Source organism: Leuciscus leuciscus (genome assembly GCF_965113295.1).
Source record: "Leuciscus leuciscus genome assembly, chromosome: 19".
Lineage (NCBI taxonomy): Eukaryota > Metazoa > Chordata > Actinopteri > Cypriniformes > Leuciscidae > Leuciscus > Leuciscus leuciscus.
In genome coordinates, this window is record NC_138743.1 from 10,264,801 (window position 1) to 10,282,313 (window position 17,513).

Here is a 17,513-nt window from a genome sequence, read left to right on the forward strand (position 1 = left end):
CATATCAAAGTTTGAGACACATAGTGAATATTGTTTGATATATTTTATTTGGGGCAAAATTTAGGAATAGAAATGCCAAGTATACAAGCATTTAGAGGTATAACAGTATAGTGTTAAGAAAAAAAGTAATGTAGCGATAACATGGTATATATAACATGTTATCAAGTAATACTATGGTATATACCGTAGTATTGAATGAGTATCATATCCATGTATACATTTTGGGTAACACTTTATTTTACAGTGTCTTTGTTACAGATGTTACATATAGTTACTGTAGTAATAACTATAAATTATGCATAATTACATGCAACTAACCCCAAACCAACCAATTTTCCTTACCCTAACCCTATAGTAAGTACATGTAGTTCATTAATATTACTTAAATGCATAATTAAACTGTAACAAGGACACATTAAAATAAAGTATAACCAAATTTTGTAGCATTTTATCAAGTCTATTTTTTTACAACCTTTTACAACTACACTACAGACCAAAAGGCTCTATAGTATATAAAGATACAGTTGAAAAAAGAAAACATCAAACATAACAATAAAAAAGCTCCAAATATCAATAATTAAAATCCATAGAAAACAAGTTTTCATTTGAGATTTAAATATTTCAATGGAGAAAACGCATCTGATGTCAGGCATTCCACAACCTCGAGCTAAAAACAGAAAAAGCCCAATCCCCTTTATTCTTCAAGTGAGTTTTGGGCTTCAACAATAAAAGACAGTGTACTTTCAGAATATATATTAATATAATCCCAAGTTGTATAGTGGCTGTCAAGGATTTTCCAATGGCATGTTGTTATCCAAATGACCTTGAATCACCAGAACTGATATGAAGCCTTTGAAATTGTAAACAGAAAGTTTTGAAGCTCAAACTGTGACTTTAGATATTGCTTCCATGTTCAGAGCTCAAGCTGGTGTGGCAATTATATAAACACTTTCAGGGAGTTTGACTATACAGAAAATTTTAGACACGCAATCTATTCTCGTACAGCCAAACAACCTTTCTTGAACTTAAAATTAAAAAAGACACAACATTTTTTTTAACCCACTTAATTAAAGGTTTAGTTCACCCAAAACTGAAAATTCTGCCATTAACTACTCACCCTCATATCAAAAGATAGAACTTTTTCAAATTTTAAGTTAAGAATTTAGATCTCAGGAACAGTTTGAAAACCCCCTATCCTAATGAAACATTTTTCTAGGGGCGTACTGTTCCAATGATTACCTCCTTAGGCAAACTCGATATCTTCCCGAGCGTCCCTGTAATCTAACTTTTATATTGACAAAAAAGTTTTAAAACCCAGGTGAAATGCTTATATAGCCTGTGTAGATAACATTTATTTGGGGGGGTTAAAAGCCCACTGAAGTGCCTTGAAAAGCATAGCATTACTCAATGTGTTGACGTAATTTCCACTAAAACAGGAAGACAGGGTGGGATACATTGAACACCTCCTCCCCTTTTTTTAATTATCCAATGGCGTTTCGTTTATATCACAGCTTGGCCAGAGCTGTTGAGGCTGGTAAAGCCGCAGTTTCCTCCTAATCTCTAACCATATTTAAAATTCAAATGGGTCCGATACCCTGTGCCGGCTCGCGCATATGATCTGCTTTGTGCTATCGTGTCTCTGGATCAGAGCAGAATGTGTGCGCGCTAGCAGTTCGCGTGACACAAACATGAAGCCAGACTCAATGGAAATCATATTTAGTCTGAATCGTTTCCTACCCCCTATAGTGCACCATGTGCCATTCACCATGTAGAAAATAGTAAATTTGTGAACAAGTGACCATTTTTTAATGCAGCTTTATTATCTATTTATAGTGTAGGGGCTGGGACACTTTAGACTTTAGAGAGCATTTGATTGGACAGAAAATCTGATGAGAAGCTGAAGTGCAGAGTGATGTCATCAAAATCGCTGATCCATATTGGCGGAAGTGAGAGACTGAATGTTTATATCTTCTAAATACGAATTTGTGTCATTATTTTGGAGCACACTAGCTTATAGATAACAGTTAGGCTAACATTTGAATACTTAAAGTTAAAAAAAAAACTTCAATTTTGATTTCATGGTGACTTTATTCAACACCTTATACTTTGCGCATTGGTTTACAGATCTAAATTGCCCACAGCTTGTATTGTTTACAACTGTAAACTACCTGGAGGGAGAAATAAAGTACATCAAAGTAAATGGACTGGCTGCAGTTGACTCCAATTCAATCATTGTACAGAGGAGACAGTCAGAGCTGCAGCGCGTGTCGCATTTATTCAGCAGCACTCAGCACCAGCGCGCGTGTTGTGTGAATTACGCGCGAGCGAGAGGAGAGTGCACGTGAATATTCAGCAGTGAACTCAGAGCTCAGTGCGTAATACGGAGACGCCGGGAACCCCCAGTCTACGAAGGAAGACATGGAAGTTTGCAAAGGACGTTTGCTGGGCATTTCGGTGGCCGTTGCTCATGGATTCTTTTCGGGATCGCTAAATATTTTGTTAAAATTCCTCATTACGACCTATAACTTCACGTATCTGACTTTAATTCAGTCTCTGACCAGCGGCACCGCGGCTCTCACATTAGAGGTGCTGAGGAGACTGGGCAAAATAGATATACCACCCTTCAGCCTCCAGTTAGTGAAAGTTTTTGCGAGTGTCTGTATTTTGTCAACTTTGCAGTCCACGCTGACCCTCTGGTCTCTCAGGGGACTGAGTTTACCCATGTATGTTGTGTTTAAGCGATGCCTGCCCTTGGTAACGTTAGGGATTGGAGTGTGTGTGCTGAAGAATGGGTTCCCATCAGCTGGGGTGATCACAGCAGTTCTCATCACCACTGGAGGAGCAGCACTGGCTGGTAGGAATATTTTGGACATTTATAGATAATAACTTAGTTCTTTTTTTCTTTTCTTTTTTTAAATATTAAACTTGTAATCACAGTTTTTATTATTATTATTGCACATAAGTCTTGGGTAAAAAAAAAGAAAAAAAAGCCTTTGAACATATGAGAAATCATTTCCCACTATAGGGGCATGTTGTCACACTATATGGGGGAACGTTTTTTCAATGGAACCTGTCATTAAACAGCTTATTAGGGTTTCAGCCAAATGTAAACAGAATTCATGAAACAGCAAACAATTTGAAAATAAATATTGTAATTAATAAAGTAGTTAATAAAGTGGCATATATATTTGCAGCATGTAAAACAAACATGACCACATAAATGTGACATTTATGGACAAACAAATTCCCTAGTTTTCATAACCAACAGCTACAAAAATATTATGTAAAAAAAAAATTGTTTTACATTGTAGGTTTGAGGATAAAGATCGTAAAGACTACTTAAGAAAGTTTTCTAGATATTTTTTTTAGATTCATATAGATTTGCATGCATTTGTGTAATTGGTCCTCAATGTGACAACTTGCCCCAGTTTGATACTAGCGCTCCATAAAGTCTAGAATCCAGTATAGAATTAAAAACAACTACTCTAATCTTGCCTATTGCTGTCTTGTCCATAATATGAGATTCTATGCATGTGATGTCTGCATGAAATATTTATCTCACATAGAGTTTCATTTGAATGAACATAAATCATGTATGGCGCAGTCTCTTTAACTCTGCACCGTGTCGCTCTGTTCTTGTGCAGGTGCCGGAGATCTAACAGGTGACCCTTTTGGCTACGTGACTGGCGTTTTAGCTGTGATTGTCCACGCATCCTATTTGGTACTCATCCAAAAAGTGAGTGCAGACAGTGAATATGGGCCACTCACGGCCCAGTACACCATTGCAGTGGTGGCTTCTCCTGTTCTCTTCATCTGTTCCATTGTAAGCATGGATGCCATTGACATGTGGACATATGAAGGTTGGAAGAACCCGTATATCACAGGAATCTTCTGTACCTGCATCATCATTGGCTGTGCGATGAACTTTACCACACTACACTGTACATATATCAACTCGGCCGTCACCACCAGTTTTGTGGGGGTGGTCAAGAGTATAGCTACTATCACCGTGGGCATGCTGGCTTTCTCTGACGTGATGCCAACCAAACTGTTCGTGGCAGGCGTGGTAGTGAACACCGTCGGCTCCGTCATCTACTGTGCGGTGAAGTATCACGAAACCAGAAAGAAGCTGGCCTACCAGGATATGGATGAGTCCGCTAAAAATGAAGAACTTCCAGGAGAACCTTATGTGGAACCAGCCAAGCCTGATGGAGATACGGAAACTGTTCCAAATGGTCTGGAGAACGTTCCCAATGGCAGCCTGACGCCATCAGCTGATGGCAATGACCTGAGTCCCATTCGTGAGAATAAAGTGGCAGAGTCCATAGAAATAGAAAGGCCGGGGGTCCCATCAGAGGATCCTACGAGACAATCTCTGAGCGACAGTTATGTAGGGGTCTGGAGATCCATTCGCACCTTAAATGTCTTTAAGAAAGACACTTTACTTGATAATATGGAGGTCCAAAGTCCTTGATGATTGGTTTCACGAAGTGCATGATAATTGTTGAAGTATTGTTGATGGTGTGAACAATGTTTGCCTTTTTCTCTCCTGAACATGATTTTATGAAAAACATTTATTTTTTATAAAAAAGGTCTGTTTGTACAGTAGAGGGAGTAAAATCACATGACAGATGAGCCAATTTATTGACTTAAAATAAAAGATCATTTTATTTTAGGATCAGTTTGAAATGACTATTGAAAAAAAAAAAAAAAAAATTATCTTAATAGGGATAGTCCACCCAAAAATTTAAATTCTGTCATCATTTACTGACCCTCATATCGTTCCTGTGTGATTTTCTTTGTTCTGTGGATCATAAAGATATTTTGAAGAATGTTGGTAACCAAACAGTTTCCGTTCCTATTGACTTCCATTATATGGACAAAAAATACAATGGGAACCGAAACTGTTTGGTTACCAACATTCTTCAAAATATCTCCTTTTGTCTTCCACAGAAGAAAGGAATGACATGAGGGGAAATTATAGAATTATTTTTTTTTGTGTGGAGTATCCATCCCTTTAATTGAATTGGATTGCTTTTATTTTGAATGATTATTTATGTTTATATGCACGTAGTGCCTGTGCCTGTATAGTGTTTTGTCTACGAATGCAATTCTTGAATAGGAGGCATTGAATTTTCCCATTTGCATGTAGAATGTGAAATTAATTTTAAATGATTTTACATCACACTTATGTTCTTTTTGTATCATCTTTAAAAACATGTATAATACAGGCTTCCCACCAACTGCTTTAGCTTGATAAAACCGTGCAATTATTTAAAATCCTCTTTAACTTCCAACCATCTAGGAGACCAACCATCTTAACAAAACAATATAGAGCTGGATATACTTTATATCAGTGATTCACAATTGGTGGCTCACAATCCAGAAATGAATTGCAAGTCTATTTTGACAATGGGGCAAAAACAATTTTTTTTATCCAATAATAAAATTCAACTAAACTTATAATAATGCACAGTTAAGACAGAAATAATTCAAGCAAAAATGAATAGGGAAGGGAAAATGCTACTCATTTTTGTTGCATTTTGCCAGATAAAGCAATGCCAACATTGACTGGTTGTGTGACATGCCTTCAATCTCGATAACCATTAACACAATTATGCAAGGTAAAAGAAAATATGACCAGTCCTAGACTATATTAAATACTTGCAGCAAGGATACATAAGGTTTGAGCCATCCATCATGTGTTTCGTGATTGTCTGTCGAGAATGTGAAATCAAGAGACAAGAAAAAGGCAAAGCCTTTTGGGGATCTGATCACATCAGAACAAATAATCGAAATATAGTTCAGTGTTTGCGACATTTGTGTTTACTTTTGATACTGTGTTGGGTTGCCACTTGTTGTTCAATCTTAAAATCTGAGTACTGACACAGCTGAGAACCACTCCATGATATTGAAGTCAATATCTATCGATCTTGTAGCTGACTTCACTAAATGTAAAGTTGTATGCATTTGAGTGGGTTCCTATCAGCAAAAGCAGACCACCTTCACCACTGGTTCTACTGAAAATGCAAAACATAGAAAGAAATATATATTTCTAAATTTAGAAGCTCTCAGCATTTCTTTATGTAACACACACACAGTGAACATGCCTCTTTAGTGTACTTGCTAAAACAAGAGTACGGTTGCTTTCACAGTCAGCACTTTACGGTGGGATAACGCATCCAAAGGTGCCTTTCAAAACTTTTTCAAAAGCACTTTTTTTTTTTGGTTTGCTAGCATTCTTTATTTTCAGTCAGAGAAGCATCTCCTTCCCAGCTCACGGGAACATTCTCAGAACTTTGGCTAAAGGTTGGTAAAGGTTTTCTTGAAGTTGAACAAACGTTCTTCCAGTAACGTTAATAGATCGTGCATTCAAAGTTATCTTTAATAATGTTCTCAAAACATTAGCACAATAACAATATATACACTGTACTGAAAAATTTAAGGCAGCAACTTTTTGTACAATCAACTTGGATGTTTAAGTCATTTCAACTTAAATTTTATTAAGCGGACTTAAAACATTTTGTATAAGTTGTACAAAATTGCAATGTAAAAACATATGTTGTCACAACTTATTGATCATATAATTCTTTACAGTGTATACATTTTCCTGAAACATTTTAGTTGGACATTCATGTAAAGTTTTTTAAATGTCACTATTGTTTCAGAGAACATTCAAAAATAACATGTTTGCAAAATGATAAAATGGAATATTCCCTTAATGTTTTCATAAACAAGAAAAAATCGAAACTGGCTGTTTGCAAAAGCAATAGTTTACAAAATTGTCTCAAATTTTGCTAGCTGGGTTAATAAATAAATGTAAACTTCAGGCCTCTCAGAACAGTAGTATCTGTTGTTACACTAGAGCACATTCATGTTATACTATCCATGGCTTTCCTCCATTTAAAATCATCTTTGCCTGACAGTGAACAAGTGAAAACAAATAAACTTCTCATGAGAACCAGGTGCTTTTGTTATCATTTTTCAGTTATAATAGATAGCACAGCATGGAGTATTATCTTCTTCATTTTGCTCAAGGCACATTACGAAAAGACAATTTGCCAGACAATATAGCACAAACCCTCAGAGCCAAACGTATAAAAAGTTAATGTCATGCTTGAAGCCATATGTGGGAAAGATGTGCTTTGTGGTGTTGTGATCACATTTCATACTTTTCATGAAGCATTTGTTTGGTTTTATGTTCCCATTCTTAATATGATTTATGGCCAGTGGAAGTTTAATTTAAAATTCAATGGTCAAATAGATATGTCCAGGACAGATTGTTCTTTAGATTAATGTCAACAGCTGATTTCCTCGCCAAACATGCAACATCACAGTCATACAAAGTACAGGACATCTGTATTTTTTAGGTAGGTATATTTTGTTTTGAACAGGAATTTGGGTCATTGCTGTTTTAATGGATCATTCTTCTCCTCTAATCTTTTTTTCTCTCTTTAATCAGCACATTCAGATCTTGAATGTAAAAGTGATTTGCATATCTTTACCTAATCAGGCTGTTCATTTATTTGCCTTCGAGTGGGTTTTATTATCTCTCTTCTCTGCCCTGAGTATTGAATACAAAAGCTTGAAAAATTGAACTCTGCAGTGAAACACAAAAATTAAATAAAAGCATGTTTGTTCAATGGGCCTCTTGGTTATCTTGGCTTTGGCATAGCAGAACACTTAAGAAATATTGTTTGCACGATTGCAACTGGTTCACCCAAAAATGAAAATTCTGTCATCATTTACTTACCCTCAAGTTGATCCAAATCTGTATTAATTTCTTTCAAAAGAAGATATTTTGAAGAATGTCTGTAGCCATAGTGGGACCCCATTGACGTCCATAGTATTTTTTTCCATACGGGAAGTCAATGGGGTCCATCAAATGTTTGTTTATCCATATTTTTCTAAATATGTTCTTTTTTGTTCCGCAGAAGAAAGAAATTCATACAGGTTTGAAACAACATGAGAATGAGTAAATAATGACATAATTTTAATATTTGGGTGAACTATCCCTAAGCATGCATGCATATTGCCATCTAGTGGACAAAGGTGAGTCATCTTTTTACATAATAATGGTGTTGCAGTTTTATGATACAAATAAGCTGTTGTGTAGCACTTTAAAAATAGGCTAATCAGTAATAAATATATGCTTAAGAGACCAGTTTATGCACTTCACGTATATGTATAAAAATACATATGTTTCTAACTATTTCAGTTAATCTACATTGAATGTGCGCAATTTTTCAACTTTTTACACCAAAAGAAATAGCACAAACCCTTCCGAAATAAAAGGCGTCTTGTTGTTTAAAAATATTAATGAAAACGAATAATATTATAGAATTAATATTGAAACAGCACTGGCCTTTTTATTTAGCTTTTATTTTATTCTTTCATTTAAAACATTTTATTAGTTTTTTATTCGGTTTAATTTACTGTTCTTTCAGATTGAGAGAATCAAATTTCCACTGGAGAATAAAATTAGGGAAAAGGATCTGAAAAAATTAACGAAAACCCACGCAATCAGTTTTGTCCCTCTACGGACACCGTTGCTTTGTGTACGTACGTTTGACGTCAACCAAACCGGTGAATTTTGAAATACGGGCGCGTTTTTCAGCTTCTCTATTGTAATTAAAAATAATTTGTTTTACATCTATATGCTATATTTCGAATTGTGGTTTGATTTTTTGTGTTTAATTGGTTGTGTAACGTTATAGCGTGACTAAACTTGTGTCTAATGTTTGACGTACGGATTGTGGTAACGTTAACTGTTATTGTAAACAAAAATATGATCTTTTATTCTTTAATTTCAGACAAATGGAGGCCAACAAAGAATTACCTGGTGCCTTTAAAACGCCTTGCAAGCCTGCAAAAGTGAAAAGTCCAGGTAGAGTAGTCTTTAAACGTCTGATACTTTAATTACGCTACATCTATATTTAGACGTTATATTGGCTTTCTCATCATCGAGATGGGTTTGATCCAAATGTGGTCGTTGGTTAAAGTAAGTTAGTTAATAATGTCTTCAATGTGTTGTTTGTTATCAGTCGGTGCATGTGGAACCCCAGTCACCATTCCTGCCTCTCCCTTCATGAAGAAGCTCGGCTGCGGGACTGGTGTCAATGTCTATCTCATGAACAGGTTCATACATAAGATTTGATGCATATTTGTACTACCTACTCCATGTTAATGTAATGGGCAAGTTAAACATCTATGCCAATTTTAACATCAGGATGGGCAAGCAGACTCATTCACCATGGGCCATTAAGAAGATCAACAGCAAGTGTGAAAAAAGCCAAATGAATGTTTATCAGAAGCGTCTGACCGCTGAGGCAAAGATTTTAAAAGACCTGCACCACCCCAATATTGTTGGCAAGTATTTCTTTCAAATATTACAGGTAAAGATAAATATAAGGATTATAAGCCAAATATCTTTTTTGTAATTAATTTTTTTTAAGGCTTCAGAGCTTTTACCACAGCAAAGGACGGCTCTAAGTGTTTAGCGATGGAGTATGGTGGAGAGCAGTCTCTGAATGACCTCATTGAGAAAAGAAGTGAAGAGGGTCTTCAGGCATTTCCAGTGGCCACTATTGAAAAAGTGGCTCTTCACGTCGCACGTGGTTTACAGGTGTGGTTGTGGGTCATTTGTAAATTTACTTTTAATGCCCGTTCACACCCAGTACGATAACTATAAACTAAGGCTGTCGATGTTTTTTAAGGACGATTACTATTTAACAATAAAGATATAGTTTTAAAAATCGTTCTAGATGTAAAACAATAGCAGACCCCACAGCACAACTATAACGATAACGGTACAGAGGAACGATATTGTTGGAATCATTTTCACAATGTTTTTTTTTCCAGCTGATGAGTATGGAAGCTTTATTCCACCATGGAATAAAAAATACAAAAGCTAATTGTGACTTTTTATCCCCTCCCCTCAGTTATAAAGTCAGAACTGAAAAATTCTGAAAAATAAAGTCGCAATTGTGCGGGAAAAGAGTCAGAATTGCTAGTTTAATAAGTTTTAAGGGGGGAAAAGTCCGTTCACAATTCTAACATTTTCCTGCAATTGCGAGTTTATTTCTCAGAATTGTGTTTATGTCGCGCAATTCAGACTTTATTTCTCAGAATTGCGACTTCATATCTCGCAATTTCGAGTTTATATTTCACAATTCTGAGGGAAAAAAGTCTGAATTGCAAGATGTAAAGTCACAATTACCTTTTCTTTTTTATTCAGTGGCGGAATCAAGCATCCATAGAATTCATCCTGATTTTAGAGCCAGACGATATAACTGCAGCACATACTTATAATACACAACAAAATTGTGCGTACGTGTAGACACTAATATAATCGTTATAATTATCGTTCTTGGTGTGAACTGGTTTTAACGTTGATCATCTGGAAAAAATCTTTTTGAAAGTGTATCCAATGATATCGTTCCTCTTTGCCATTATTGTTGTAGTTGTGGTGTGGACTCTATTATTTTTACATGTTGGAAGATTTTTATAACCATGTTATAATTATCGTCCTTGTGTGAACAGGCCTTTACTACTTTTTCCATAATCAAATGTAATTATTATGTAATCCCAAGCTCCTACAAGTGTTTTATTGTTGTTTTTCTTCAGTACCTGCATAATGAGAAAAGGCTTTTGCATGGAGACATGAAGTCATGCAATGTTGTCATCAAGGGCGACTTTGAAAGCATCAAAATCTGTGATGTTGGTGTGTCACTGCCACTGGATGAAAACATGCAGGGTATGAAAAGATTTAACATGATTCATTTTGCTTCCTTTTGTTAATTAAAAAAAAAAAGAATCTTTTTTTTTTAGATCCACTATATTAAAGTATAATTTCAAACCCATTTTTCCTCAGTGAGCGATCCAAAGGCCCATTACATTGGGACGGAGCCGTGGAACCCTAAGGAAGCCTTGGAGGATGGGGTTATCACAGACAAAGCTGATATCTTTGCATATGGACTCACGCTGTGGGAGATGATGACACTCTCTGTCCCTCACCTGGAGTTGCTGGACACTGAGAGTGGTGATAATGACGATGGTAAAGTTAATGTAGTCAAATCCATGTGCTATTTGTAGCACTTTTCATACTTTTTCAAATCATCTATTCTGTCTTTTTCTTAGATGACTCCTTCGATGAGGATGGTTTTGATGAAGATGCGTATTATGAGAGGCTGGGAACTCGACCGGCTTTGGACGCAGCCACTCTTGGAGGGTCTTACCAGAGGATGGTGGAGCTCTTCTGTCTCTGTACTGAGGAAGATCCTCATAAAAGACCCTCTGCAGCTCACATTGTTCAGGTGCTGGAATCCAACAACCAGCTTTGTGACAAAAACAGTGAGGTCATTACAATTGATTAAATTCACTCCCATCAATGTAAAATATATTGGTATGTTTACAGGTTGGGTCTGGTTTCTGCTCTGCTTTTCTTTCTATAATTTTACTTTGTGAGCGGTTTCTTTGTCACATTGTAAATATTTTTCTGTTGAGGATTTTGTCATGTTACATATGTTCGTATGTACTCTGTTGACGTTCAGACATTTTCTAGATACTGTAATTACAACGCAATTTGAATTAAAGTGTCTATTTGAACTATGGTCTTTGTGTATAAAATCAGCACACCTGACTCATTACTTGATGGGAATCTTTAAGTTCTTACTGACCATGATTAAAGTAATTTGTGTTCAACTTAATGTCGTTGCATGTTATTTTACAGTATGTGTACTTACCTAAGTACTGGTTAAGAGGTAAATACATGAGGTAAGGTTTAAGAGTAAGTTAGTAGGGTTAGTACCTTGTAATTACTACAAGTACATGTGGAACAGAACTAAAATAAAGTTCTTGATTTAAAGATTTTTTTTTTTACAATACGTTCAAAACCTCTGCTCATTCTAAAGCATTTAGCTAATTCTTGTAGAATGCAAGTTTTTAATGGGCAGACTAATTGAAAAACTTTTAAAATGTCATTGCACCACAAAACTATCAAATTAACTAGAAGGCAAAAGGGTAATTACAAACTGAAAACTTAAATAGTGATCAGTCACCTAAGCTGTATAACTCAGCCTGATTCAAAAGTACAAGACAAAACATGAACAAGACCATTTATTTTAAAAAATATGTACAAAGGAGCAGTTCAACTGAACGTTTTTGTTCATTTTACAACCAACTTTAAGGAATTATGACAGCCTAATTTTCCAAACTGGAACCTTTAGGACCTGCTGGCTTACAATAATCAGCCAGTGTTAGTGAAGTGAACCGTGCCTTAAATATGAATTCATGAACTCGGCATTAAAGACAAAACATCAGTCTCTAAAACACAGTAAAATGAGATGTTTATCATATTAGACTGAACTTCACTTGAACATATAACAATTTTTTTTTTATCTATTAAAAACTCTGAAAAAACTTACAAAAGCATTAACAAATGCAGTCAAACTAAAACCTAGTGTAGTTGTTTTTCCTTTAACTGATGAAGTTGTACACCAGAAATGTTGGTGTCTGGCAGTATTTTGTGGCAAACAGCTTCCCCTCTGGTGTTGGGTCAGAAAAGGCGATTTCTTGTTTGGTCAGATGGCTCCCGTACATGAAAGAATTCCTGAATCAGTAAGAAACAATAGTTTTATATACATAAAGTAATTTATGCTAACTCCCACTATAAGATCTTTCATCTTATTAATGCACTGAAAATGTTTGGTACCTGACAGTGTCCAGAAGGCGAGTGGCGATGCCCTTCCTCCTCATCAGACTGAAGACCCAGATGCGACTGACGCCACAGAGGGCTTTTTCCGGCACGGTAGAGCAGCACCAGGCTCTGTGGCGCTCCATGAAATCCTCCTTGTTCATGTCCTTGGGTTTCTCTGGCTGCTCCAGCACACGAAAGGCCTGGAAAACATTGGGTTCAGTAAGATCAGTTTTCCTTTAGTTCATCACTGCCATTCTGAGGTTAAGTCTTCAGGTAGACAAAGACTCACCTGTCTAATATTCTCAGCCACCAGACATCCCACAACCATCCTGTCACTGTTAATGAACAGGTAGGTTTTAGCCGAGCTCGGGCTACTGAGTGTGATCTGCTGAAAGCCCAATTCACTGTCTGCGATCCGTCTCACGTCCTCTGCCTGGAAGGAAGCAGCACAAGTTAGAAAATACTGATGATTTAGCTCGGCATAAGCGGCGTTTCAACTCTATCAAACTACCAGCATACCTTTTTTGTGGCATACTTTGGATCCTCAGGAAGAACAAGAATGATCTTTCCATCCCAGAACTCTGCCACAACCCTCTCCTTTTTCCAACCCTAAAACATACAAATTGATGTGAAATTGCAACATTTTTGTAGCAGAATCGGTAAACTGCATTGATGACAACATCATGACGGCTCACCACAAACTTAATGGTGTCCAAGAAGCGCTGATGGAACTGCGTGTGCTGGAAGTTGTCCTCGGGACTATCTGTACTGTACAGCATCCCACACGACCCGCATGAAGTAGCGCCAAACTGCTTCTGACCAGCATCCTAAAGAGCAGACACATTAACCATTAACAAGAGGTGAAGAACCACCCATTTATTTCCATTTAACAACTGCACCTTCTACTCACAATGATGAGCTGGTTATCCGTTTGCTTCTTCATCTCTCTTCTCAAAGCGCTCCTCTCTTTGGCCTTAAAAGCAGGAGTGCCAGTCAGTGCAGGAGTGCTGGTGTTCAGTGGTGGTGACAAAATCCCTTTTTTCTGAGATCTGAGACCAAGAAAGAACAACTAATAAGGCTCAAACTAAACACATTCAATGAAAAGTTTACAGACTTTACATGGTCATGACATTAAATATGAAAGAAATAATATAACCTGGCAAAAACAAGGTCACAAGTTATTATATCACACTAGTTTTATGGAGCTATACATTTGACATTTTTTCCATTTATCGTACCCTTCAATATTGAATATTTTGCCACAACTGCTTTAGGGGAAAAATGTGTATATGATGGACTTACCTTTTAGTGCCAAAGATGGGATATACAGATGACTCTTCTGAACAGAGAGAAATAATAATAAATCATCTTTTCAAAAATATCAGATATTATTGACTGTTTACATATACACACAGTCAATTATTTATATTTATATATATATATATATATATATATATATATATATATATATATATATATATATATATTTATAATATAGTAACTAACTGAAATAAACAGGTTTAAGTTGAAGTACTAAAATGACAAAATAAAACTGCAATAAATTAAAGTTAAACAGAAATATTTATATTTATAAATAATAAATAATAAAAGTGACAAAAGCACATGACAAAATTTCTTGAAAACTGGAGATATAATAAAACCTAATTCAAATGATTAATAAAAACAATAATACTATAAAAATAATACTAAATAACACTGCTGAGATACATATACACATACACACATATATATATATATATATATATATATATATATATATATATACACACACACACACATATATATATATATATATATATATATATATATATATATACACATACACACACACACATACATATATATATTTGATAGACAGACAGATAATTTGTAGATGTTAATTTACCTTCATTTATACGATTATCCACAAAATTATATTTTTTATTACTCATTTAATATTAAATTATTTTCTAATTAGAAATTATTTTTGATAATTCATTCATATATATATATATATATATATATATATATATATATAGTAGACAGAGAGACAGATAGATTATACATTATATAGATAGATAGATAATTAGTGGATGTTACCATCATCATCATGAGAGCTGTTGTGTTCTGATGGAATGTCACTCACATCAAACACTGAATCATTTTTTGCGGGTGAGTTCTGGAAAACATTTTCAGTTTGAGAAACAGATGATGAAAGCTTTTTGAAGTTATTAGCAGATAATTCAATAGTTCAATCTTACCTGGCTACCAGCTTCAAAGGAATAGTTTGGGCTAACGGATCTCCTCAAAATCACCTTTAAATCTTTGGTAATACCATGCAAATCAGCCAGGACCTGAGGAGACACATTCTTGGGACTTAACAGCACTTGTGTTGACTCGCTGCTCTCAGCTTCTTCATCATTGGTAGCTTTGGTTGTGCTGTCCACTTTCGGGTGTTTTTTTAAGAAGACGGCACGGCGGACTGGGGAACGCTCTCCTGGTGCTGACTTCACTTCCTTCTTCTTCACGGGTTTCTGAGAGTTGGGTTTCTCGTAAGTTGAGGGCTGTTTAGGCTTTGAGTTCTGTGCAGACTTCTTGTACAATGAATTGGCCTTTTTTCCAGTGCTGAAGAAAGCTGCTCCCACAACAAGCTTGGGTTTACCTTTGGATTTCATGGAGCTAAATGAAATGGGGGGAAACGTGACCTTTGACGACTGATCCGTTTGTGTGTCAGAGGGACTCTTCCCTTTGGGTTTAGCAGTAAAGTAACCTTTCAGGTTAGGCTGTGGACCAGTGACGCTGCTTTTCTTCTGAACCCTCCTCACTGGTTTTTTAACAGGATTCTCAGCAGTTGAAGGGGGGTGTGATGGCTCTTTGCTAGGGGCTGACGGTGGTGACTTGGTCTCCTTCAACAGTTTCCTTTCAAGCGGTGTGAGATACAGGGGCTTCTGTTTGCTGTAGAAAGATTTTGCTCCTAATACTGTTTTGCGTGGCGAGATCCGTTTTGGAGGAGATTCTAGTGAAGAGGTCCTCTGCATCTTCTTAGGTGTACTGGGAATTTTTGGGGGTGATGCCAGCGAGATGGGAATGTTCTCTTTTTGTCGAGTTGTCCGTCTTGGAGAACTTCTCGGGCTTATTATTGGTTTCTTAGATGGGTTACTGTGGAGGGTTACAAAGGAAAACATGGTTCGCAATCTGAGTCATAAGAGCAAAGAACATTTCACGATCTAATATCTAACAAAATTACATCACAAACCTTTCATCATCAGGAGAGCCATGTTTTCTTTTTCGGGATAACATCTTCAAATCACCTGAAATGAGAAGACAGGGAATCAGAGAATGACATGATTTCTAACAATTTTATAGGACGCCACTGTTTCTGGAACATTCTTATATTTCTGCAATATTGTTTTTTCTAACATTATATCACATTGAGATTATCTCAAGTAGTAACGAGCAAAGTTATTACACAATATATTATTACACAAACACTCAATTGCGTCAGTAGACAGTGAGAATATTGTGTGTCATTAAATTGAGAGATTTAAAAGAATCTAACTGAATGTTTTCCTGTCAAACTTATTGCTATGATACAGGACTTACAGGTATATGTAGTTTGGCCCAGAGTATAAAGCATACAGCATATTCAACTTCACATATCACTTGTTTTACCGCAATTATTTTCTAGGCGCCAAGTAACAACAAGCAAAATCTCCCTAAAAATACATGCTGGATATAATCATCATCACAAACGTCATTTAAATACTGACACGATAACAATATCTGTAGTTGATGACTTACCAGGTAAAATAAATCCGCTTCTGTTTTTTTATTTGAGAGAAAACACTGGAACAAAATAATCGCGGCAAAACTCTCCCCCTCACCCGCGATCTGCTTTGAACACCGCGCCAGAGCCAGTTGTGGCGCACACGGAAACGGAAACAGCGTGTGTTGCATGACAACATCCGGTTAGTAATGGGAAGTCGGATTCATATCTGCGAATCGGTTCTTTTGAACGGTTTGTTTTAAAGAACCGGTCCTGTCGGACTGTACGTTCAAGTTCCCTAATTCAGTTTCTTACTGCCACTTGGTTATTGTAAAAATAAAGTATTTTAGAATAAAAAATAAAGTATTTTAGAATAAAAAATAAATAAAACAATTGCATCTACATCAAACACAAAATACATTTACATCAGTCTGCAAAAGTTGTTTTTTTATTTATTATTTTAAATCAACTCTGATTCGTGTCTGTGTTGATAAAACTATCTGAATTCGTAACCGCAAACTAGTCTCTCTTACTACTTTTACCACATCTTTTGTGGCAGAAATATTATGCAGTTGCTTGCGTGAGGACAGTTCGATACTTCAATTAAACACAAGGTTAAGTCATATGGGATGTCAGGTTAAATTTATGTGGGTGCCAGCACATGTTGGCATTACAGGTAATGAGATGGCAGATAGGCTGGCTAAAAGGGCGCTAACAAAAGAGAATGTAGAAGTACAGGTTAATGTTAGTAAAGCAGAGGTTAAAAGCATAATTTGGGAGAAAATAAATAAAAGATGGCAAGAGAAGTGGGATAGAGAGGAGAAAGGGAGGCATTTATACCAAATTCAGAGAAATGTTAAAGGGGATAGGGTGGGAAGTGGGAATAGGAAAGAAGAGGCTGTGATGACGAGGTTGAGGTTGGGACACTGTTCACTGAATAAAACACTAAAGTTGATAGGGAAGCACCAGACAGGGTTGTGTGAGGGTTGTCGAGAAGAGGAGTCAGTGGAGCATATAATTATGAGTTGTAAGAGATATGAAATGCAGAGG

General features: G+C 36.2%; 3 protein-coding genes across 4 annotated transcripts; 2 read left to right on the top strand and 1 right to left on the bottom strand.

Moving 5' to 3' along the window:
• Nucleotides 1–40: 40 nt before the first annotated feature.
• Nucleotides 41–6,961, top strand: slc35d3 (solute carrier family 35 member D3). The gene is made up of 2 exons (XM_082148264.1): nt 41–2,854; nt 3,645–6,961. The coding sequence occupies exons 1-2, from the start codon at nt 2,419–2,421 to the stop codon at nt 4,472–4,474; spliced, it is 1,266 nt and encodes a 421-aa protein (XP_082004390.1). The 5' UTR covers nt 41–2,418; the 3' UTR covers nt 4,475–6,961.
• Nucleotides 6,962–8,527: 1,566 nt separating this feature from the next.
• On the top strand, nt 8,528–11,703 carry pbk (PDZ binding kinase). The gene is made up of 8 exons (XM_082148275.1): nt 8,528–8,627; nt 8,814–8,887; nt 9,045–9,138; nt 9,230–9,369; nt 9,456–9,625; nt 10,627–10,756; nt 10,874–11,056; nt 11,140–11,703. Exons 2-8 carry the CDS (start codon nt 8,818–8,820, stop codon nt 11,373–11,375), a joined length of 1,023 nt encoding a protein of 340 aa, XP_082004401.1. The 5' UTR covers nt 8,528–8,627; nt 8,814–8,817; the 3' UTR covers nt 11,376–11,703.
• A 401-nt stretch (nt 11,704–12,104) lies between these two features.
• Nucleotides 12,105–16,642, bottom strand: esco2 (establishment of sister chromatid cohesion N-acetyltransferase 2). 2 transcript variants are annotated; one of them, XM_082148233.1, is made up of 11 exons: nt 16,499–16,642; nt 15,954–16,008; nt 14,959–15,856; nt 14,798–14,876; nt 14,000–14,033; nt 13,608–13,746; nt 13,393–13,524; nt 13,217–13,306; nt 12,987–13,130; nt 12,713–12,897; nt 12,105–12,610 (listed from the first exon to the last, which is right to left on the bottom strand). In XM_082148233.1, exons 2-11 carry the CDS (start codon nt 15,995–15,997, stop codon nt 12,478–12,480), a joined length of 1,878 nt encoding a protein of 625 aa, XP_082004359.1. In that variant the 5' UTR covers nt 15,998–16,008; nt 16,499–16,642; the 3' UTR covers nt 12,105–12,477. The 2 variants fall into 2 exon arrangements, with proteins under 2 accessions (XP_082004359.1, XP_082004358.1); XM_082148232.1 differs by having other exon boundaries at nt 14,000–14,036; nt 16,499–16,641.
• Between the last annotated feature and the right edge of the window lie 871 nt (nt 16,643–17,513).

Coding starts and splice junctions, on each gene's coding strand:
- esco2 (XM_082148232.1), bottom strand. CDS start 15,997: ATGTTATCCCGAAAAAGAAAACATGGCTCTCCTGATGATGAAAG. Junction 14,037..14,797: donor CAGCTCTCATGATGATGATG/GTAACATCCACT, acceptor CTCTCTGTTCAG/AAGAGTCATCTGTATATCCC. Junction 13,525..13,607: donor CGGATAACCAGCTCATCATT/GTGAGTAGAAGG, acceptor TCTGCTCTTTAG/GATGCTGGTCAGAAGCAGTT.
- pbk (XM_082148275.1), top strand. CDS start 8,818: ATGGAGGCCAACAAAGAATTACCTGGTGCCTTTAAAACGCCTTGCAAG. Junction 9,370..9,455: donor GCACCACCCCAATATTGTTG/GCAAGTATTTCT, acceptor ATTTTTTTTAAG/GCTTCAGAGCTTTTACCACA. Junction 11,057..11,139: donor GAGTGGTGATAATGACGATG/GTAAAGTTAATG, acceptor TCTTTTTCTTAG/ATGACTCCTTCGATGAGGAT.
- slc35d3 (XM_082148264.1), top strand. CDS start 2,419: ATGGAAGTTTGCAAAGGACGTTTGCTGGGCATTTCGGTGGCCGTTGCT. Junction 2,855..3,644: donor TGGAGGAGCAGCACTGGCTG/GTAGGAATATTT, acceptor GTTCTTGTGCAG/GTGCCGGAGATCTAACAGGT.